This window comes from Poecilia mexicana, unplaced genomic scaffold, assembly GCF_051168715.1.
Source record: "Poecilia mexicana isolate PSO_F unplaced genomic scaffold, ASM5116871v1 scaffold_7, whole genome shotgun sequence".
NCBI classification, from domain to species: domain Eukaryota; kingdom Metazoa; phylum Chordata; class Actinopteri; order Cyprinodontiformes; family Poeciliidae; genus Poecilia; species Poecilia mexicana.
This window is the reverse complement of record NW_028263376.1, coordinates 15,417,421-15,442,197: the sequence shown is the minus strand read 5'-3', so window position 1 is coordinate 15,442,197 and position 24,777 is coordinate 15,417,421. Positions and strand designations below refer to the sequence as shown.

At 37.7% G+C, this 24,777-nt stretch overlaps 1 protein-coding gene across 2 annotated transcripts; it reads left to right on the top strand.

Annotated features, from left to right (window-relative positions):
* The first annotated feature begins 11,490 nt into the window (after positions 1-11,490).
* Positions 11,491-24,772, top strand: klhl21 (kelch-like family member 21). Of its 2 annotated transcripts, none has more exons than XM_014973555.2 (5): positions 11,491-11,631; positions 16,700-17,778; positions 20,541-20,946; positions 21,813-21,885; positions 22,119-24,772. In XM_014973555.2, exons 2-5 carry the CDS (start codon positions 16,752-16,754, stop codon positions 22,446-22,448), a joined length of 1,836 nt encoding a protein of 611 aa, XP_014829041.2. In that variant the 5' UTR covers positions 11,491-11,631; positions 16,700-16,751; the 3' UTR covers positions 22,449-24,772. The 2 variants fall into 2 exon arrangements, with proteins under 2 accessions (XP_014829041.2, XP_014829042.2); XM_014973556.2 differs by lacking the exon at positions 11,491-11,631 and adding an exon at positions 15,392-15,722.
* Positions 24,773-24,777: the final 5 nt, after the last annotated feature.

Below are 24,777 nucleotides of genomic sequence, written 5' to 3'. Positions count from 1 at the left end.
ATCCGCGTAGGACAGCGAAAGTCCTAGCGCAAAATTTTCGCGAAACAGGCGGACGGAGCCTGGTGCTGCAAGGCTGGAGGCCTTGTCCTGTTAGGCTCAAAATTTTCGCGAAACAGGCGGACGGAGCCTGGTGCTGCAAGGCTGGAGGCCTTGTCCTGTTAGGCTGTGATTTTATCTTTTCTTTTTATCTTTTTATTACTTTCTTTTTCTTTCTCATTGTTTAAAATTATGTAAAGCACTTTGAAATGCCTTGCTGCTGAAATGTGCTATACAAATAAAATTTGATTTGATTTGATTTGATATGTATACCAATTCTGAAGTGCCACCATTGCAAATATAGAGCAGTTTTTTTATTGTTTCATCCAACAGCCAAAAATGTCAATGTAATTTATTGGGATATTGTATGACAGGCAAACTAGAGAAGCACCAAAGAGATCCAAGGACACTCTGGATGAGCTGCAGAGATTCACAGAACAGGAGAAACAGACCCAAAATATATAATCTTGCAGAGTGTGTTTTATTCTATCTCTCTTTTATTTTATTTTGATATTAAACTTCATATAACAGTTATCATATAAAATGTCTAGTACGTGACATTTTTGGCATTATGTTCCTCTCACAACTTACGATTTGCAATTATTTTTCGTTTTAAATGAAATCACGAGAGAAAAATCAAAACAAACAAACCACAAGCAAAAAAAGAATCGCATACAATGATTTAACCAAAAAAATGGGTATTTTTTGACCCATCTCCAAGGTCAAAAAATACATATTTGACCTTGGAGATGGGAGGAACAAACAATTTTTTCACAAAAAATCTGATCTTATTGGTTTGATATCGTTCAATCATCCTTTCCACATCTTCTCAAATGTATTCCATTCAAGTCTACAGAAAGAGCTTCTCCATAACATAATCTTGCACAGTATCAATGGTATTGACAGTTTGTTTTTTGCATGCAAAATAGGGGTTAGCATCCTCCATTATGTTCATCTGTGTCTTCTTGTACCTGGTAACCTGTAGGCCATCCAGCACTCGTGCATAAAAAGTGTGACAGCATGATTAATTGTGCCTAGTTCAGAGGCAAACCAAGCTGGCCAACGGATAAGTGAGGATTCCTCAGCAGTGGAAAACAAGTAACTGTTTAACGTGAAGAAGGGACTGTTACAATGATAAATGGAAGCACAGAAACAGCCTGCTGATGTCTTTAAAACAAATTGTCTGGGATTTTAAAACAATATATTTTTCATAAGGATAAATGGGTTTTAATCTCCCATTTAGGCACCGTGATGGTGCCTGAAATAAAAGCATAAACTATCCCTCCCATATTCAATTTAAAAGAAAGAGAAAGGGTGATTTTTAGTGCAAATGCACCAGGAGAATAGAGGATTTGTAAATTCCAACTACATTTCTCTTACTGTGAACTCAGCAAATTCAAATGTGCAAGCCGAGATGATTTCCCGAAGTACTGCCTCTGCTCATCTGCTGCGCATGATTGGATTAGACCGCAGATTATCATGTAGGCTGAGGGTAGCGGGCAAGCAGATAGGCATGCCTTCAGAAGTTATTAATTACAACTCTGAAATGTTTCACCCCCACCGAGTACTTTACATAGGACATGCCAGCAAATGCAGCAGAGCATAGCTGCTGTTGATGTGCATGCAGAAAACTTGTGTTTGTAAGATCTTCAAAGCGCACAAAGCAACACATATCAATCATCTCCACCTCTGTCTCCGTCACACATTGCTGACAGCTTTTTATGATTTTCAATTTAGTTTGTGTCTGCAACTCAGTGAGCAGAATTGCTCAGCAACCGTAAAGATGACATTCGAAAATTCACAGAAGAATAACCCTGAATGTGACATTTGGATCTTCCAATTTGGCTGTCATCGCTTTGTGGCGCGCAAACATGAACTTGATTAAATGGGAGGATGAGCACAGGAGAGTGGCCTCAATGTGTAGTTTAGTATTAACCCTGCTTTAAATGTGAGTCATGGAAATAATAGTGATGACCCCTGCTCACACACACACACGATGTAGCAATGTCCGAATGAGGAAGGCTCTTTTCAACACAGTTGGCGTCACTGCATGAGCAGAATGAAACATGTAGCTGCCCTGTAAGAAAGATTTTATTGAAAATAAATAGAAAACTTTGCCTGAACAATGGGGAAATGTGGTAGAGAAATGAAAGGAAGTCTATTGAAGTTTAAATCTGGTTAAAATGGGATTAGGGACTGAATTATAGACCTAAATTCTTAGTTTCAATCATTTTGTTAGGTCCCTTTGCTGAATGATCAAAGTTTTTCCCACTGTGTAAGAAAAAAAATGAGAAATTACCAGCATTAGGACGTCAAATGACCAGAAAGCGATCCAATAAAATATCTCAACTTTCGAGTTGAGATATTGAGAGTCGAGTTCATCTTGTTCATTAAGTGCCATCTTCTAGTGCTGTGGTTGAAACTGAGGGCCACTCTGCTTTGCTACAACTGCTAATTGTCTTTTAATTTTGTCCCCCAAAGGTCCAAGGAGAGTTCTCCAAAACATTTCTTATTCAGAATAAATCAATATTATTAATATCTTATGTACACTGATTTACTTTTACCTAAACCCTAACAAATCTTTCCTCTATTTTTGACACGCTGCAGGCAATTAAACAAACTGTTAGCAAAACTTAAAACACCGTTTAAAAGAAGGTACAGTAAAATGGCTTCAGATTTTTATTCGAGCCTTAAGAGTTTGCTGAGTAAGGCTTTCACTGCATCCTCCCAAGGAATACAATAAAGACGAGTTTCTTCAATATTTCATGCTGCTACATAATGTTTGGCTTTCTCCCCCCCACCTACCCTGACTCCCCGATCCACTAATAATACACACACTGATTCAGCAAACCCACTGAGTGTTATTATCGAGCCCTTCAGAGCCGTCACCCCGTGGAGAGGCACCGCTGTGCAGCAATAAATCTGGAATTCAATTAACCCAAGCACATCTTGACCTTTGATATTGTAAAACAACATAAGAGGGTAGTTATCATCGTGAGTTAACATTAAGGAAAAACAACATAATATAGTACATGTTGCTGAGAGTTTTGCGTTGAACTCCTTGTCAGTTGTGTGCCTCTTTTCGTTCAGTTTCTTTGAATCCGCCCATCTGTCTCTATTGATCAGTATTCCGTATCTCTTCCTGTCTCCGGGGAGATGTATTGACATTCAAAGCGGCAGTGTGTCGTATCAATAATTTACACAGTGATTGTGCCGTTCCATCAGCATGCAACAGAAGATCACGACAACGGATATGCAAAAAGCATCAATGTTATTGTGTCCATTTGATGTATCGCTGTGCTAAAAGAGGTGGTACAAATCCAATGGCTGCCTGTATTTACGCCATCTACCAAAGCAATATATAAAATGCTAATTTACAGGCAGATGAATGATAAATGACTGGCATCAGCCTCATATCTGATGCAGGCGAAAGTTAATGATCTACTAAAGAAAACTACCTCTAAAAATGTTTCTAAAACATTTTCAGGCCGAGGACCACTTATCCAATTTAGCAAACACTCATTGACCACCTAATTTGAAACTGCCCCACAATAACACAATATCTTAACATAAATAATATCAAATAAAAATAAAATCTTTACTTCAACTGCTGTTATCCTCTAATAATGTTTTAGGGCTGTTTGTAATTTAGAAGCATATTAAAGGAAGAATAGACTTGAGTTGCTTTGGCAAAAAATATTTTGTATCGTAATAGTGTTCAAAAACAAAAGTTATGCAACTCACTGACAAACTTTAGACCGTTTTTCTTTTCAGTGACACAGTCTTAATCCATTTAGCCATTATTATTTTTAAGCACAATCCTTTGGTAAGCTAACAATAGCGTGGGACTTTGATATTCAGGTCATGGCAAATAAAGGATAGGTTAGCTACATGCAGTGCCTTGCCGGCCACTAGGGGGCGCCCGCGGACCACCACTGGTCTGGGGACCACAAAGAGACTGGTTCAGAAGCTAGGTTCCAGATTAAACACAGTTCTTTTGATGACTATGAAAGCATATTAGGTAAATTGTAATATTTTATGTGATACTCCATAAAATTTGTGCACACTTGTTTCCCGTAATTTAATAAATTTTGTTTCTTGTAGTTCCCTAGGTAACGAGCTGGGACAGAGTCCTACAGTAAATCCGTGCCCACACGCACACCCGACATAACTTACTCTTTGGTTTCAGCACAAACTGGCGCGGTTCGTCGTGAAAATACACGGGGCGTTCCTGCCTCAGTTGTGATGTCCATCCTACCTTGTAATTTTCAATCTCAAACATTTTCCCGGTTCAGATATCCTCCTGACTACCAGGAAAAAAAATATTGTCCAATCACCATTTTTTTAAAATCCCACATTCTTCGTAAGGTAATAAAAGGTTTTATGCACTTACTTTGTCTCGTCCCATAGAATGTGTTATTACTGATGAACACAATTTTTATGTATTAGAAAAAGATACGAACAAAAGTCCCACCCCTTCATATGTGGTATCATTGAAAAGCCCTAAATGTCCTCTCCAGATACCAAAAGGAATTAATTCAGTAGAATGCAGGGAGTGGGAGATATTCAAGTTTAGAAATGTCCTCTACAGAGGACAAAAATGAACTACTGGTAGTCAGGAGGATATTCAAACAAAGCTATTTCCGGATTAATGCGCGCCGGGCGGGAGTCACGTGATGACGTAATGACATCATCAGAACGTTGTATTAATCTAGTGTTTTCTAGTAAATTGAATATATTGTAATTTTGGTTTGAAGTTTATTTCTTGCATACTTTTTTATGGGTTTACTTGAGTTAGAAGCAATTTTTGTTTTTGTTTTACTTTCTTGTGGGCGGAGCCTGTGATTATAAACAAGGGCTTTGCATGCCTTTTTTTTTGGAGCAGTCTTTTTCTTGTCAGAAACTTTTCCTTCCTTGTTATGCTAGCTTGAGGAGCAAAGCAGTTTGATGAATTTGACAGTTCATTAATTTTTTAAAAATATATTCTATGACAATAATTGAAAAAGTATGTTTTAGAGGTTGCTTTTTTTTCATCAGAGCAAATATGTTTGAAGCTTTTTTTTTTATGTTGTTTGGATGCTGTGCTTCTGTAATGGATTCTGGCGGAATGTTTTAGCATCATTTGGGACACATTAGCACACCCACAGGAAAGCTACTCACATTGACTGAGCTTTCTAAAGCCCAAATACAGCCCTAAATCTATATGCAGAGAACCAATAAACATTAAAAAGTTTCGTATTCACAAAGATTTTTGAAAAATGAAGGAATGCAATGTTCTGTTTCACCAGGACATGTCTGCAAGAACACTTCCCATTTTTCTGCACTGTTTTTTTTTTTTATTTTAACAGAAGATAAAATTGTAAAGTTAAAGGACCAGGGATTATGCTATGGTAAAAACAGAGTTCTGTTTGTCATTTTACAGAAAAGACACGTCTCTATGAAATGGACATTCAACTATCCACCAGTCATTCACAGATCAACACGGAGGTACACAATCCCCAAAAGCCTAACAGGCTTGTGTTATGCTGGAGTGAGCTTGCATACCTGGAGAGTACTCACTCATGCATTGAAACATGCAAATACTATGCAGAAAGGCCCCATCTGGGATTCAGACTCAGCACTTATTGGGCTTCAGAGCTAGTGATTGCTCTACCATGAAGCCCTGCAACTCTAACTTTCTCCTAAAACATGACATTTTAGGTCAGAATAGATTATTGTTGGTACTAGACCATAGTCCTGAGGGGCTGGTGCAAAGGTTAAAAGTAAAAATGTAGTATTCGCAAACTCATAAGCAAGTGAGATTTCTTTCTTCTGATACTTCAGGTTTCCAACAATTTAGCATTTAAGTTTATTAACATTTTCATCCATCCATTTCTCATTTGTATTATCTTCCTCTTTTCATTTTTAGAGTTGCTGGCTCATATTGAATCAAAGAAGAGCCAGGTAAACGTGAGCAAATCATCACTCCTATACTGCCAATTTACAGTCTTCAGTTGACCCAACCTGCATGATTTTGGAAAAAATGCAGAACCAGAAGTTACATGCTCAAGAAAAACCAAATACATCAAGGTTTCAGCTTGATGCATTTGCAATAAATTTTAAAGGGCTTTAAACAAAACTGTAGACCAGGACAAAAATATCTTTTGCGGTAGAAATAAACTTCAATACTGGTATTACTTAAATTATTAAGTCAAAAGAAATTCACTTTAAGATTATTTTAAGAATTAAAGGCCAAATGTCTGAGAAAAAGAATAGGGAAAGCTGGTCGATAGTTTTATCTTCAGTAGACTTGATTACTGTAATAGTGTATTTAATGTTCTGCCTAAAAATCAATCAAAACACAGTCATAAAGACAGAAAAGTAGATTATATCTGCCTGGTCCTGTGGTAGCTGATTTCCTGTCCATCAGGGTAACTTTTAAAATCTGCTGTTTGTTTGCAATTCTGGAAACAATTCGGACTTTTAAAAGTCTGACGCAACTCAGAATTTCCAGAGGTCAAACAATCTACAGTAATAGCAATTCGAAGAAGACATAAAACTAAATCCTTCGTTAGACTGTTTCACCTGGACACAGGTGAAACAGTCTGTGTTTCACCTGTGTCCAGGTGAAACAGGTGCCTTCTTTGTTTTTACATTGTGTTGAGAGTCTTGTCTCCTTTAAACAGCAGCTGTACACATTCTTATTCAGATCTTTTTGAACATCATTGTGTCTGTTTTAATTTTTGTTGTTTTTTTACTCATGGTTTTATTTTCAGACTGTTTTTGTGAAGCATTTATGAGTCAAAGTTTTAGTTGAAAGTAGATATTTACAGACATAAAAAGACACACATCCTTTGCGGGGATTTTTCCATTGATGGAAAAAAATGTACTGCCTTTTAAGTTTAGCTTTATGGATTAGAAAATATTTCAGTTTGCTAATTGCTGGAATAATGAGAGCAAAGATTTTGGGGGAAGAATTTTAAATTGCATTCCTCAAATACAGAAGCTTACATACTACTATGCCTTTAACACAATTTGGAAAAACTCAGATGATGATGATGATGTCAGAGCTTTGTTTGTTGTGGCTTAGTGTACAACATTTGAGTTGACCTAAGATAAATAGAGGCGCATCTCTGGACATATTTTAAAATACCTGCTTCCTTGTGTGACCTTATGGAAAGATCATAAAGAATCAGTGACGATGTCAGGAAGTGAACTGTGAACCTCCACAAATCTGGTTCATTGTTAAATATTATTTCCAGATGCGTGAAGATGCCACATTCATCTATTCAAGCTATTATAAGCAAATATAAGCAACTCAGGAATGTCCAGCCTTCATAATGCTCAAGAAGAAGATGGGTCCTGTGTCCAAGAGGTAAACATGTTTTGATGTGAAATGTGCATATCAACCCCTCTACAAAAGCTGATAAGATTCATTATCCACTTGTGTACAGGCATGGGGCAAAATGCCACTAAGCAAATAAGGAGACGTTAGCCCACTGGTCTGCAAACTGTGGCTTTGGGGCCGCAAGTGACTCTTTGGACCATTGACAATGGATCTTCATAACTTCTGCTAAAAAGTCAAAAGAACCAGCTAATGTTTTAAATATCAAGTCAGATCAAATTTTATTTGTTTAGCACCTTTCAGCAACAAAGCATTTCACAGTGCTTTACATAATAAAACATAAAGTCATAGGACACACAGTCAACAACATTTTGCACAAATACAAATACAAATGCAGATTTTTAAGAGACTTTCTTTTTTCCTGCAATATTTGCATTGAATTTAAACCAAGAATGATACTAAAAGTGCCAGCAATACTTTTACATCTGATTTTCTTGTCATTAGGTTGGAATTGATGTATTTTTTTTTAATTCAACATAATTTTTCATCCCACAGAAGAAAAAAAACAAACAAAATTTGCAAAATTTTATGATAAATCTTGATTTTAAAAATTAGAGAGAAAAATTTAGTTTTTGCAGGGGACATAATGAATAGAAAGGCTGTTCCAGCAATACAGAAGTTGAATTATTTCCATCTCAATCTTATCTCCAACCCCAACAAACTTATTTAAAAAATGTAATCGTTTACTTTTTTACCTTTTTTAAATCCAGACATTATAACATGGGGATTACACCCATTTTAGACTCACTGTATGTGTATATCAGACTCTTCTAGTGTAGAGCGCCATTGATGTGGACTGAAATTTTTAAATTACCATCAAGTAACTGCACTACAATTGCTATTTAATGCATTCTGCATTACTTGAAGTAATGTATTTTTTTTCTAGAAATATATTTGAAGGTGTTAACTGTATTTTAGTAAAATAGAAAATCAACACATAACATGAGTTTGACAGGATTGATGGCATTTTTTGCATCAAGATGAAATACGTTTAAAACAGACTATTTCCTACACAAATATGCTTTACTCAACTTCCAGAGCACATAAAAACTGTATTTTAAATCCCAGTGTGCCGCCGAGGTTTATCGGCTGCATTTAAACCTGGGCTAAAATAAAGCAACATGTGCTTTGCTGTTTATCAAGAAAAGAAAAAGACGGCAGATGTACGACAAGTTATAAAATGTCTCCATCTAGTGGTCGGACACGTTAAAAACATTTTCTGCTCGTTTAATAAGCCTCGTTTTCACCTCGCATTAGGATGCACGAACAGTAAAAAGTCATGCATAAGAATGGTCACATCTCAGGGTGACAGTCACCTATTTTTTCAAAGATTTCCCACTATTTGTGTCTGGAAAGTGTGGTAGAAATTTGCATCTATCGCCAGAGAGAAATCACTGAACTCCTTTTTGTGCTACATCTCTCAGTCTGCACATAATTACACGCTGTAAAATATTCCACAGAATGCAGAGATATTTCCCAGAGGAAACATTACTCTATACCTTACTGAGCTACATTTGCAAATAAAACATGTTGATCACATAGCTTTAGAGGTTAATAAGTAGGGTTTTATTTTCTATTGTGAGACACCCTAGCTGTGTAAGCTTTGAAGACATTTATTTTCCCTGTGAGGAAAATAACCAAATGTCACAGACAAATTTAATCTCTGACTCTGAGTGAAGTGCTGTTAAATGCCAAAATGATTTCTTGGAAAACTCTCTAAGCACCTAATTTAGCAGAACTCTCACCCCGTCGCTCCTTGGGCAGTTCTCCCGCTTTCACCACCTGAGGGAAGCAGTAAGGACAAGGATCGGTTCAACGGCAGGTCACCTCCTAATTGCGCAGCAAAAGATGTTTCACTCTTTGTCCCCATCTAGGTGGAACAGGCATACAGAATAATATGAGACAGTATTTACAGATGTCTCTTTCTTTGCTAAACATTTTAGATTATCATGAAAAGTAAATATGAGAAAATATAATTTTGAGAAAATATAATTGCTAAATATTTCATTTTTTAAGTGAAAAATGAAGATATCCCACCTCACCCTTGTGAAAAAAGTACTGCAAACCAATAAGGTTTTTGAAAGCTGAGTTCAATGCCGACAGTCACACTCGCACCTGATTATTACCAGATCTGTAAAACCTAAAATAACCTTTCTGATATCATGAAGAAGACTTAAACATTTCCAAAGGTATCACACTATGTTGCTTATCACTTCAAATCTTTTTAGTCGTGTTTGCTTAGGCTGACCATTATGCATTTAGACGCCATGAACTGAAACAGAATGCTTATTGTTTCTTCCATGATGCAATTTTGAACAAAAACAATTTTTAAGTGTACAGGCGGTGAGAGGAGTGCAGCGTTGATGATGCCTGGGTTTAGGTGTATAGTTTTAATTACAACTCTGTGTAGAATGATGGAAGACTTGTGGGACTTTTCTCATTTCAAGCCCTCAGTTTGAAATATGAGCTTGTCTCACGGATGCAGCGAGTGTATTTGCAAACACAGCGCTATTCCAAAGACCGCTTAAACGGTGGTTTAAAGTCGAAATACAATTTACAGCAAAACTAATTAAACCACAATGTCATTTTTAGTTGAATTTCACCAAATTCCTAGAAGAATGAATCCAATAGGAAAGAGATTTATGAGTATTTGACTACAAGTCGGCTAAAGCTGTAATGAAAAGTCCACAGTCAATAGAAATCAGTAATGCATGTTAGAACTCCTTTGAATTCTCATTATTTCAAATCACCAGGGCATTGATAATCTGTTATACAGCAGAAGAGAAGGGGTGGACTGTTTTATTGAGACCTCAGACCTGGTTTGCATGTTTTGCCTCTTTGACAACTCTTGTGTTCTCAGTTTCACTTCGCCCTGGAGTCCACTCACTAGCTCTTCACTTGCCCTGTTTCCAACTATTACAGTCACTGTCATTGCTCACCTCATTGTCTCTGCTGTGCACATATCACATTGTACATTAAGCTCCCTGACATAATGTCTTAGTGCATCAACTTTTGACTGTATTTCTCTAGATCATGAACTCTCCTTGCCAAGGTCCTTTAGATTATGTGAGATTCTCATTTGAAGTGACTAAAGGTGTTGTAGTTCAGAAGAATAATAGCTTTTATCACTCTGAAAAATACAGAATCACCCGTTGCTGTACAATATATGTTTATTTGTTTTTATCTTTTATTACTATAAGGAAGTGGACTGCAGGTATTTGCAGGGTTTTGGGATCACAACTGCCCACAGTTCTAGAAATGCTTATAACTGCCTATATTTATAAGCAGTTATAAGCTGCTTTGGTGTTTGAACGTCTATATTAGACGTTCAAACACGTCTAATATAGACGTTTGAACGTCTATATTAGACGTTCAAACACCAAAATACCTTAATATGCATTAGGTTCTAAAATTCTAGTGTAGTGATAAAGTTGTTTAGGAAAAGAGTCAGAAGAATTAGAAACTATATTTTATTTACAGCATCCAATAACATTTTTTGCATACCGACATCGTTAAAAGGTTTGACTGGAAATATTTCTGACTGTGCTTACAATTAAATCATTCATACTGGGACTTTTACATGATGGGAGTGCTAACAAAAGGCAAATGGCAGTTGCAGAATTGAAAGAGCAAAGGGGCAGACAAAACATCACAGTTCATGTAATACAGACAGGCCTTTTTATGCAATGATCCAGGTTTGAGATGCGTTTGCACTCATTCTGAAAGTTTAGATTTTTTTTTTCAAAAAATAAATAAATGCTCTAACCTTGTTTCTATTTACGCACTTTCATTTTAATAGCTGCCTTAAATTCTATTACATGGTGTGAAGCCAAAAACATCAAGTAAAATATAAATGTAAAGACGAAACATAAAGTATGGTTTTCGGTTACGCTAAATATCAGAAGCAGAAAATGTAAAAATAAATAAATACAATTAGATTTACAAACCGGTATTTTTACCATGAAGTAGGTAATTCTGGTTCATAAATAATATGATTTCAACGACTAAAGTGTTATAATACTGCTTTGCTTCAGTTTAATATTAACATTTACAACCGTACCTGAAGGCACCACTTTCTCCAGCACGGCTGTCATGGCGCTGACGAGGCCGAGCACTTCTGCGGCGTCAAACTTTAATTTAGGCTCGATTTGGAATATCAGCTCTTATATTTGCTCTCTAAAATCTTCATTCCCCGACGAGTGCGCACTTTGGTGAGTTACCCAACAACATGACTGCCCCGTTTTGTTATTCGGCGGACTGTTTGATTTTAGCTTGAACGTTGAGTCTTACCTAAAGGTCCGCGTAATTTAGCTAAAATACTTTTCTGCTGCCTGTTGGTGTTGAACTGGTGAAGTGCGGGATTTTACTTGGTTGATAAACAGCTTTCCATGTATGCGTATTAATAATAGCACAACTCTGATAAAATAAGAATCAACAGATTAAAGTAGAGTGCCACACGTTTAGCTTTCGTGTAACTTATTTTGTTTGTTAGCTTTTCTTGACACATCTGCAGAGTTCCTAACTCGGAGCTGTACACAGTGCAGTTTAATCAGATCACATTTAAATATTGTCCCAGACTGCACATGGCTTATTGCTTTGTCCATTGCTCACACCAATGCATGCTGAATATTAGACTTATTTGGTTCCTTCTGATTCCTCCTCTTATTATTGGAGCAAACTGATATTTTTCAGTATTCTTTCAGTGGTTGGTAAAAATAATCTTAACTGAAAAATTCACAAACGGAAATCAAACATTGTCACAACTCACATCTTCCAAGTAAGAATTATTGTGGAAGGTGATTCTGTGGGCAGTAAGAATCTCCAGTAGCAGTCAGTCTTGCAACAAATCTGCAGAGGCCTCTGACTACAGACACTGTTTCTCCATGAAAGTTTCATGACTGACATATCATGCTAACAGCTCAATACCCGGGCAGTGGAGATGATATTCCTCAGAAACATGTTTTAGATAACACCGTCAGCTAATCCATCTCATTTGCTTTTGCCACTCCTAATTCGGGTTATTATTGTGACTTGATATATTGTTCAACTCTATTTAAGTGGATCCCACTGAAAGATTTGTAGCGTTTCTGCAGCTATATAATGAAGCATCGGGCAATGCGATTTGATATGTCAATAGAAATGTTGATTTTCTGGTTATAAGTAGCATACTTTTAATGCATCCTTGTAGCTTTTGTCTTTTTGTAACCATTAAGAAGATTCCATAAAACTCTTCAAAGCAATTGAAAAGTCCCAGAATTAAATAACTAGAAAAACATATTATCAAGGGATCCATTACATGACTGCGTAACATAAATTGGTTCAAATAAAACCACGCTATTTAGATGGGTAATCATGACTGCGACAAAGTATCAAGAACACATCCGGCCTGCTGTCATCTTATCTTACTGTTACATCTGTTAGGTTTGTGTTGGCCTTCCACAGATGAGAGATGGGAATGAGGTGAGTGTGTTGGATTGCCTTTTTAAGGGCAGGAGAGGCTCAGCTGAGGAGGGCTGTAGGTTCATGTGTCTCCACTTGGATGGTTACGTTGGGCTCAGCAGCTGTCTTCACTCTCACAATCCTGAATCAAGAAGCAGTGATGCAGAATGAGTTGATTGCTTTGGAGCTCCTTTTTTCCAGACAGGAGGGAGGTTGGGGGTAGAGTTGTAGTGTAATCTGAACACTTCCTAAGGAAGATGTTTGCACTATTTTCTTTTTGGGTCAGGAGTGTCCAAGTCCAAAATAAAAGAATTGGTGAAAACAATGTACTCTTTTAGTTCGAGTTCTAAATAGTAGTTATGAGAATTTTATGTTAATATTAGGGCTTGACCTGAATAGGAAACATGTTATAGTGACATCATTAATGAATATTCTGATGATTATACCAATTATCCTACATTGTCCTGATTCTTCTTTTTTTTTTTTGCAATTGGATCGTTGCAATTTCACAATTTTCTGTCAGCTTCAGCATCTCAGCCTCTAAAAATCGGCATATGGTGAGCGGCTTGTCCATCCTTCTGGGGAATTAAATTGGCTTGCAGAAATGTATCCAGTCAAATATTGCATCCATGTAATTTTATACAGTTGTGATATTGAACTGTATAAATGCCACCCAGCTAAGCAATGCCAGCTAATGGGTGGCATTGCCAGCTAAGCAATGTGGGTGGCATCTACTAACTCACTTGCTCTTTGGTTTCCTAACAACAACCTGTTGTGTAACAGGTGCATCAATAGTTTCAGGTTTTGCTATTGTGCCTCTTCACTGCTTAAAAAATAAATAAAAATAAAAAAACAATTTTGTGGAGTGAAGGGAGAAAATAAGTACATCACTTCAAGAGGAAACTGGATAAAAGAAGAATGGTCACATCACTTCTTTGTCAGTATTTCACATAATTAAAACAAAACTAACAAAATAGTTACCTACATTGGGGGAAAAATGGTCTCTTCCAAATATTTCTGGACCAGACTGTAAAATATATTTGGTTGTGGTTGCAAAGTTATGCCAGCAGGGGGAAGACATGGTGCATAAACCTTCAGATACACTGAGTCTGTTTTTGATTTACTGTGTACACATCCACACAGCAGCTTCCATCTAAACACTCCACACACCCTCCCACCTCTCAGATGAATCAGACTCCTGAAGGACACAAAGTTCTAGGAAGCATTGTGCTTCTTATTTAAATTTTCTAGAAAGGGTGATGTGGCAGGGATTGATGGGATTGTTTTGTGTCCAAGTTTCAGAGCTGATTTAGATGTGTTCTGTACTTAATGTTGTACAACATCAGACCCTGACAGAAGTAAAATAGTAATTTTACCACATTCAGATTGTAATTGGTGATGCTTTTAAGTTGTTCCTGGAGAAATTGTCAGTCAAGTTTATTTGTATGGCACATTTCAGCTACAAGGCAATTCAAAGTTCTTTACATTATAAAAATATAATGTACTAACTAATTATGAAACAGCAAAAAAATTACATTTTGTTAGATCATCAACCAAATATATATTGAATATATGGATCAATGTTCCAGTTATTATGAATCATAGATAACTTTATAAACCGTTAACCTTGATTTAAAGGAATTCAGTGTTTTGGATGTTTTGCAGTTTTCTGGATGTTTGTTCCAGATCACTGGAGCATAAAAACTGACATGTTTACATCTTTGGTTCTGGTTCTGTGGATTCAAAATGGACCAGAACCAGAAAACCTGAGTGGTCTGGAAGGTTGATACAACAGCAGCAGATCTTTAATGTATTTTGGTGCTAAGCCATTCAGTGATTTATAAACTAGAATAAATGTTTTAAAGTCTATTCTCTGAACTACAGGGAGCCAGTGTAAGGTCTTTGAAACTGGGGCGATGTCCTTTATCTTCCTAGTTTTTGGTAGAAGCCTTCATAGCATTGTCCTCTGAGTAGATATTACCTTTTATCCTTTTGAAGAATATTAATATTTGGGTTTTTCCATTTATTTTGACCTCCTCTCTGGGTTATGGGGCTCTGTTTGCCCTCAGGAGAGAAGAATGATCCCCTGCACAGATCTTTGGACTGGTGCATTGTTGAACCCTGGTGTGGAATGTGTACCGTCTTTCAGCCAGAGGACGGTGGGCTTTACAGCAACCTTCATACAAATCTCTGTAAGCAGACACTTGTGTATTTTAAGAAGTTATCTTCTCCTAAGATGACTCTCAGAGAAGGTTGTCATCAGTGGTTTTGTTGTCTATTTGACTAAGCTTAAATGTGAATGTCAAAATAAAATGTGTTTCTCATAGATTGAATGTCATGGTTGTCAAATGAATTCTGGAGTGATACTGTTATTCCTAGAAGAACCTGGTTGTAGGTTTTGTTTTCATATAAAACCGAAGCAGGTGATCGTGTTGCCTTACTTGTAAGTTCAGAACAGATGTATGTTTTGCCAAGAGATTGGTGGAAATTCAAACAGGAAGCAACCCTACAGGTGGTGAGGAGGCCAAGGCTCTGCTGGCAATTCCCATGAAGACTCCTTACTCACTCTGAGTGACCACAGAGACATACCGGAGGTTGTGGTGGGGGGTGTCTGACTGTTAGCGTCAGTTCCCTTGCCTGTTAGGTGTTCTCCCTAAAATCCAACCCCCACTCCCGTCTGGAAATGGATACTGTGGGCGTATTTATAGCTGCGGACCACAAGCGAGCTCTTTCTTAAACACGTCGAAGGAGCTGGTTGCATTCGTCAGAGTCAGACTGAGCTTCACTGTTGTGTTCTCTTGACTGTTTTACTTTTTCACTTTACTTTTTTCACTTGTGTAACCAGCCTGGAGGGGCTTATCAGGTAGGAGAACAAACTGAAAAAGCTTTTAACTGTTGCTACTGCCACTATGGCTTTCATACTTTATCTTTTTTTGCCATTACATCAAGACAATTAAAAATGCTTTTCCGAAGTCATTTTTTTCTTTGTAAAAATCTTTTTTTCTCTTTGTAAAAATTCATACATTTCTTAATGAATAATTTTAAATGTAATATCATTTGATGAGAAATGTTTGACACAATCTATGAAGAAATACTACAATGACTGCAATAATGATCCTTCCATTAATGTTAAAAGTGACTTTCATCACTTTTAATTTTTGGCTTTTAATGATGAAGGGGTGCAGTGGTGGGCAAGGTTTTGCTAACCCTAAAATATTAATCATGAACATTACTTCTGCTAACTCTAAACACCAAAAGTAAATTGCTATTGCTAATGCTAAAGCACTAACTGGGATTTAAATATATGTCCTTGAAAGATAAGATTGTATTTTAAAATGTAGCTTAAAAAACATGCAGGTTGGAAAGTGCAAATAAACTTATTCTGTTTCACAGTAGAGTAGCTGAGTACTCTGAAGGTAAGGTGTTAATTGTGTCTAGGATGTGAGGGGCCTATAGAAATGTTAGCTGCCGCTTTCCTGACCTCTAGACCTGTAATCATTCCTCACTAAAAATAAAACATCAAGCAAAATGCTTCATTAAAAGTACAGTTAATACTTTTACTAGTGACAAGTGTATGTAAACCAAGTCTGTAAAAATAAAAGCCTTTCATCCACCACTCATCTTTGATTTGATCTGCAGTTTGAAACTTTTTGTTGTAATTTGAAAGCAACTGTTAAAATCCTTTTTGGTCTTGTAATTTTGTTTGGACTCTTGTTTTTATGGTTTAATTGTTAGATAAGGAAACATTCTGAACTTCACTGATAATGAGGTAGGAATTTGTAGCAGGATTACTGATGAGCTCAGCTGATGCTTAACAAGTATTTTTGATGTCTATTCCAGATGAAATCCTCATTCTGAACTCGACCACCAGTGAGACACAGTGAGAGGAAAGATGGAGAAACCAGTTCTCCAGACGCAGCCGTCCACCTTACCTTTTTTTGACTCTTCGCACGCCTTCAACCTCCTACGAGGAATCCATGAGCTACGAGCTGAGCGGAAGTTTTTCGACGTGACTTTATGTGCCGAGGGGCGGGAGTTCCACTGCCACCGCACGGTGTTGGCTGCTGCCAGCACCTACTTCCGTGCCATGTTCACCGGGACATTGAGGGAGAGCGTAATGGACAGAGTGGTTCTACACGAGGTGTCAGCCGAGCTTCTAGGCTTACTGGTGGACTTCTGCTACACGGGTCGGGTCACGGTCACTCAGGACAACGTGGACCTCCTGCTGAAGACGGCTGATTTGTTCCAGTTTCCCTCGGTCAAAGAGGCCTGCTGTGCCTTTCTGGAGCAGCGTCTGGATGTCTCCAACTGCTTAGAGATACAAGACTTTGCAGAGGCTTACGCTTGCAGGGAGTTGGCGACTAGCGCGCGCCGCTTCGTCCTCAAAAACATAATGGAGCTGGCGAAAGGGACAGACTTTGAGCGGTTGCCATGGAAGCGCCTACTAGAGTTCGTGTCCGACGACGAGCTTTGCGTGGATAAGGAGGAGACGGTCTACCAAATCGCAGTGCGGTGGGTAAAGGCTGATCTGCAGCGACGGCTGCACTACTGGCCTGAACTCCTCCAGCAGGTCCGCCTCCCGTTCGTCAGGCGGTTCTTCCTCCTGGCCCATGTGGAGAGTGACCCGCTTGTCTACCTGTCACCCACCTGCCTCCGCATGGTGAACGAAGCCCGCAGCTTCCAGTCCTGTGAATATGATCGTCACGACAGGCCGTGCCACCGCATGCGGCCTCGGCCCTCTACGGGATTGGCGGAAATCCTGGTGGTGGTCGGAGGCTGCGACCAGGACTGCGACGAACTGGTCACTGTGGACTGTTACAACCCTCAGACCGGACAGTGGCGCTACCTGGCCGAATTCCCCGACCACCTTGGAGGAGGTTACAGCATAGCAGCCCTTGGAAATGATATGTATGTCACAGGTAAGAAACCCAAACAAACAGTCAGCAGACAGCTCTGATCCAGCTCTATGCTAAAGCCTAATTTTTTTAATCCTTGGGTAAATTAAGCAGATATTTCAGTTCTCAGTTGAATCCAATATCCCACATTTGATATTTGATAGATTCATGTATTTTGGTGTGGATTCACACCAGCCATGGTTACTATGCTTCAGTCAAACTCAAGTTTGTTTCCAGAGATTGTTTGACGCAAAAATGCAAATTCTGGTTTGCCTTAAAACCTAGGTCTCAGTTTGGTTGGAATGAACTTCAGTGTGGTTGGAATACAAATGTAAATGCAGAGCGGACCAGAGACTGCTCCAAAAGCAGGAAGCGGAATAGTGCAGGGCATTCTGGGCAAAAACAACCAAAAGCATTAATGGGAGAAATAGATTGTGGTCTTTTACCAAAGACAAATGAGAATCCTACAACCACTAAAATCTGACTCCTCTCCATTTTTGTTTATATTTGGTGAAGAAGGAAGTTGCGTTCATTGTCTTCTTTAGAGGTTTTTGTGTCTTTTCTTTTAGTGATTTCTGGTGCAGCGCCACCACAAGAGAAGAGGGGGAACAAGTTTTTCAAAAGTTTTGCTTCTTTGTGTGAAAGCAAACTGCACCAACTGAAAATGTAACAAATGTTGCAATTTTGGTCCCCAATTGAACCGGACTATCAGGTGGTTTCTATTTCTGCGCCTTCATTTTTTCAAAAGGCCTCTTGAGAAAGAATATAAACAATCTACATCCTCTTTTAATATTCTCTGTGCCTGAGGAGGGCAAATGAGGCAATGCAGATGCTACCAGGACAGTTGTGCTATCCTTGTCATCGTTGTTATTAGCACTGGAATGGTGTTCTCTATGTCGCATGTCTGATACGACAGAGAAGTTAACTGTGTATGTTCGAGATGTGATGTCAGATATTCTACTCTGATCTCCTGGCTCCTGAAGAAGACTTATGATGGTGCACTGATTTAGCAGCATTAGCTAATGACACCATTTATAGAAATAACAGCAACACATGATTGCACAACATTGACATGCCCAGTTGTGTTACATTTGGTTCTCTTTTATTGATGTACAGTGGTGCTCAAAATTTAACACTCTTCTGTTTTTGTGAGCTAAAACAATTACAAATTATTTCCCAGATTTAATTTCATGTGGATTTTGTAGAATCAGCGTGAAAAGCAAACCAGTTTTTTTTAAATAAAAATGTACTTTCTTCAGGCTCTTTTTATTCAGTTTCAGATCTTCTTGGGTATACACCTACCATCTGCTCCAGGGAACCAGAAATAATAAGATTTAGCTGACTGAATATGATTATTCTGATTGCAGTTATTTGCCATTACCAAGTACTGATATTACTATTTAAAGCCATTACATTTCCAAATTATTTGACTTATTTTCAGTCACATTCTACTTTTACAACACATTTTTTGTCTGTTTTATAGACACAGATTTACACTTAATGAATCTATTCAACCTCGCCACATCAGTCACTTAAATACAGCTCATAAATGTAACTAACGCCTCTGTCATCTGAACTGGTTAAAATGGCTTTTTCAGAATAAAACTGAGATTTTTGAAGGTGGCAATAATAAATAGCTGCTACTGAACTGGTTGAAAATTTTTTTAATGTTCAGAACAGTATGGAAAAAAGATTAAAGCTACATCTATGGAAGGACTTAATGTATAGTGCACAACCTGCAGTTACTGTGGTATATTAAGGAAATATATCCTTTCTTCTGAATTTGAAGAAAATCCACCTTATTATTCTGGCATTAAGGAGGTAAGAATAATGTTAGTAAATCCTAACGGAAAAGAAGACGCTGTGAAAAAAAGTCTTTTAGTAGCAAAAATGATTTCAACTGTACAGAGGCGGACCAGACAAGTGATTTACAAACTAACTAATTTAAAATCTGCATCTGTATATTATTATGCCTTCACTTAGGCCATCTATAATTAAAAGCACATTTTGAAAGAAAGTTGGGAGAATTTATTGCCTTTGTAGAGAAACACAATAAAGTCCATCTGTAGAACAGTTTTAGTAGCAGATGGCTGTTGTGGCTTTGCTGCATTAAGTTAGTGGAGTCTATGTTTAGACTTGTGAAATGTGGGATGTTGAACAGATGTCTGTCGTCTCATTTGTTCATGGAGAGATTATGAATTTACATTTGGTTCGTTTTAGTTTGTTCTTTGCAATGTCTCTAAGTTTATGGTATTACGCTTGTTGAAGACCACATACATGTAGACAGTTGTCTGCAAACTGAAGGTTCTTAATGTCTGGATGTTATTTATTCTCTGAGTTCCCAACACTATTAATATAATTTTTATTGCATTATTTATTTAGATAAATCATTATTCAGCTCATATTCTTGTAGAGTTTATTTGCATAGCACAATTTAGTTTAAAAGTAATTTACACTAAGCCTGCATTAAGCAATTAGTTAGTTGCATGATGAATTAAAATAAGGTCAATAATTTCCATTCTGGTGATTAATATATTTGAAGAGCAATTTTGTTTTCAGAGACATCATAATCCATTATATTTATGGTTTATTGTTTTTGGTAATTGTGTTTTACTTTGGATATTTGGTCTGTAAAATATGTTGATCGATGTTCCGTTTACTTACAAGTTGCTTTTTATCCTTGATTTAAAGGAAGTCGGTGTTTCAGCATTTTTGCAGTTTTCTGGAAGTTTGTTCCAGATTTGTGGTGCATGGAAGCTGAAAGCTGCTTCTCCGTGTTTCTCCAGGAGGTTCTGACGGCTCCCGCCTGTACGACGGCGTGTGGCGCTACAAGTCCAGTGTGAACGAGTGGACGGAGGTGTCGCCCATGCTGAAGGCCCGCGAGTACCACAGCTCGTGCGTGCTGAAAGGCCAGCTGTACGTGGTTGCGTCGGACAGCACCGAGCGCTACGACCAGGCTCTGGACTGCTGGGAGGCCTTGCCAGGCATGCTGCACCCCATGGACAACTGCTCCACGACAGCGTGCAACGGCCGCCTGTATGCTATAGGCTCTCTGACCGGCGAGGACACCATGGCCGTCCAGAGCTACGATGCTGAAACCAACCGCTGGACCATGGTCAACTGTGGACAGCTGCCTCCCTGGTCCTTCACTCCCAAAACAGTGACCCTCAATGGCCTCATTTACTTTGTTAGGTGAGGGATCTCTTACTGTATATTTTGTTACCATGGTAACAATTTAGACAGGCTAGCCTTTAGTTGAATTATTTTACTCACAAATGGCTTTTTTTTTTTTTTTAAGTGTAAATAAACAGCTCTATGTATTTTTAAAGATTATTATAAAATGGCAACTTGCTCTTCTGTGACTTTAACTAATTTGCTTTTTGAACATCTCATCATTAACATCGTTAATCGTGATGAATCGATTATTGAAGTAATTGTCAACTAATTTAGTCTTCGATTAATCATTAACCATAGTATTCAGACTAAAACATGTCATTTACTGAAAGAACAAAGCAGTCAGAGGAATTAAGTCAAAACTGTACAACAAATGTTTTTAGCATTTAAAACATAAAAAAAACTTTACCTGTAAATCTGTTCACAAGTGGCAGTTTTAGCAACACCTGTTTCAAATTCTGTAAAAAATATCCCTCAACCTTTTGCTTTTTAATTCCATAATTGTCAACAGATCATCCTTACATTGTATTGATGTTAACACAGTATGCTAGTGCATTTTAAGGCAACAGAATGTTTATTGTTTTAAAAATGAAGAAAACTACCGTAATGTACTAATTTGTTAGTTAGACCATACTAATGATTGAGTTATTGTCAAAGTTTAAAGAATGTGACATTTTTTTATTAATTCTGGCTTAATCCAACAGAAAAAAACCTCAAAATTCCCTCTTAATATTTCCACACAATTTGGGTGGTGACGTGTTTTCGTTCAGAATGGCTGAATATTAATAACTAGAAGGATTTACCAGGATGAAACAGTCACCAGAGCTTCTGATATAGATGACGCAGCGGGTATTTGGCCAGTAACAGCCTGTGTCTATTTGCAGGGATGACTCGGCGGAGGTTGATGTTTACAGTCCACAAAAGAACGAGTGGGACAAAATTAGCCCCATGAACCAGGTTTGTATTTCACATCAGATGCTTGTGTGCTGCCCTGCTTTAATAATAGTCTTCTGTGACCTCCAGTGTTGTACAGTAAATAATAAAAACAAGCAGGAATTGATGCTCCCAGTGCTGCAGTTTGTCTCCAATGGATTTATTGTCCAAACACAGCAGAAGTTGTAGAAATACTGAAGAAAAGGAAACTTTCCAACACATCGGTACACAAAAATAAAGATGCCTGAATTTTTCAGGTCCACGTCGGAGGCAGCGTGGCAGTCCTGGGCGGTAAGCTGTTCGTATCCGGCGGTTACGACAACACGTTCGAGCTGTCGGACGTCGTGGAGGCGTACGACCCGACGAACCGCTCCTGGACGGTGGCCGGACGGCTCCCCCAGCGGACCTTCTGGCACGGCAGCGTCAGCATCTTCCGCCAGTTCATGCCGCTGGTGGCCAGCTCGTTTGAACCCACCGACACACCCGAGTCCAACGCCATACACCTCCACCGGCACCAGCGCCACCAAGCGCTCCACAACCTCAACAACAATCTGAACCAGAACCAGGATGTAAATCCAGCGCATTGACGCGGGTCATACATGCTCGCCATGTTCTCTCTTTGCAAAAATACTAAATCTTACCAAGTATTTTGCGTTTAGTTTCTAGTGCAAATATAATAAAACAAAACTAACTTACAAGTAACCTTTCAGCAAGACATGACTTTTAAGTTAATAATTTCTTAATATTGATGGGAAAAATAATCTGCTGGTGGAACTAGTATGTTTTCATCCATATTAAAGAATTGCTGACTTAGCTCTTATTCAAATTAAAATATACTTTAATAATCCCAAATGGAAATAAATGTAACTTGTATGAATTCAAAATTCTTTATATCTTGCTGAAAAGTTACTTCCAAGTTAGTTTAGTCTAATTTTAAGTATACTAAGGTATTTGCACTGAAAACGAAACTAAAAAGATGTTTCGTAAGATTTTGCTTTTGCAGTGTTCAGTTTACCTCATTGCTGCAAGGATTGGTGGGAAATCTCGATTGGGAATGATGTAATTGTTTGGTGTTGATGAGATATGATATGCTGCTGCTCAATATCTATGTTATGGGTTATAGATTTATTTGCTTTAAAGTAGATTTTGAACCCTGCTACATCTTGGCTCTGAGAGAATGAAGGGATATGAACTGCAACAGCAGAAGGATGGCGGTGAAAACAGTTAAAAGCACTTTAACTTTTAACAATCATATTATATTCACAATAAGCTCCACATAATTTTGAACATTTTTGTTGTGAAAGTGCTGAAATAATCTGTTATTTAGACCATGGTGTGTATACCATCACACTCTGAGGTACCTGGATTTTTCTTTCCTTTGTTGTTGACTCTAATGCATAAGAGAAGACTGCATATAGTTTAAACACATCCTAATCCATATTATTTCCCTTACTTGTTTTTTTTTTATTTACATATGGTCATAACAGTGTGCATCTGCTAGGGAAATAGATTGAGATTTACAGCATTAGTGTCGTTTGATGTACAGAAAAGGTTTGAAATGATTGGGCAACATCCAACCTAGATTTAGTTTTACCTATTGTTCAAAACTACTTCATTTCTGTTTATGCATGGGGTTTCTGGAGATTTTCAGCCCTCTTGTGGACTTTTCTGGTCACTACATGGGGTTACAGACAGAATTAGTTTGTGCTATCTAATATTTTTTACTCTTTTCTGTATATTGATAGATAATTTTAGTTTTAGATAACAAGATAGCTGTTTGTATGCCTTGATGAAAGAGTGAAACACTAGTAAACGTACACAGATTGGACTTTTTCTTTCTTTTTTTTACTTTGACCTGCAGGTACGTTTTCACTGCAGTTGCCAAGCATTCAAGATCACAGCTGCATAGAGTCACATGAAAGCAATGCCCTATGTGATATTTAGTGTTTTTTTTTTTAACTGATGGTGATGTCTTCAGTGTGAAGCAGAAGTTTGGGCAAATGAGATTATAGCAACAAGACATAGAAGTGAGGAAAATGTCGGGTTTGCAAGTTGTTTCCTATTAAGTCTGATTGTAGTTTTTACCTCAACAGAAAATGAAGGACTTGCAAGAATTTCTCCATTGATGCATCTCTAAGCATTAATCAGATTTTATTAAAATCCATCACGATGTACAAATCTAGCCTGTCCTGGACATCTCATGCTCCAAAACATCCATGTGCATTTTAGGATTCTTTGTTTTTTCTTTTACGTTCAGATGCATTACCATTTACAGTTCAAAAGCTTTAACTCATGTTGTTAGAAAGATCTGGGGACTTTGCGGGTGGGGGGGTATATTGTGGTTGACGCAGGATTTTGAGAAGGATTGCTGCTGATTCAGTTTGTTTTAAATGTAGTTCTAAATTAGCAGTATATTTCTACATGCAAGTTAAAGTTAGGTCAGAAATTTGCTGTTAAATGTTTACATTCCCTAACTTCTCTTAAGTTTCACAACAGACTTGCATTTCTTCTGTTTAGTGTGAGAAATGAAGATTTGAGTTATGGTCTGAAGGACTCCAGCTTGCAGTGTTGACGTTTTGTTTAGTTGGTCTGAATCTAGTTTCTTGGTTGCACATCAATCTTTCAATGCTCCAGTTGAATTGTGCATGAAGAACTTTCCTTAACCAAATATATATATTTATAATTATCTGGTTTCTGTGCTTATTTATGCATCTAGCTGTGTTGTGCTGGCTTGTAATGTATTTCCAGCAACGTTGACTGGAAGTGCAAAAGAATCTCAGCTTGAAAAAATGTTTTTGCTTTAAAATATGTAGTTTTTGAAGTGTTTTAGTGTTGTAAAAGCAGTTTTAGTTCTCATACAGTTTTGTGAAGTTGAACCAGTGTTGTAAATACAGCATATTTTAAAGATGTATTTAT

What these genes read in the sequence shown, in the direction of transcription:
- klhl21 (XM_014973555.2), top strand. Translation starts at nt 16,752, where the DNA reads ATGGAGAAACCAGTTCTCCAGACGCAGCCGTCCACCTTACCTTTTTTT. An exon ending in GGCCTCATTTACTTTGTTAG is followed by an intron (nt 20,947 to 21,812) that starts GTGAGGGATCTC and finishes GTCTATTTGCAG; the next exon opens with GGATGACTCGGCGGAGGTTG. An exon ending in AAATTAGCCCCATGAACCAG is followed by an intron (nt 21,886 to 22,118) that starts GTTTGTATTTCA and finishes TGAATTTTTCAG; the next exon opens with GTCCACGTCGGAGGCAGCGT.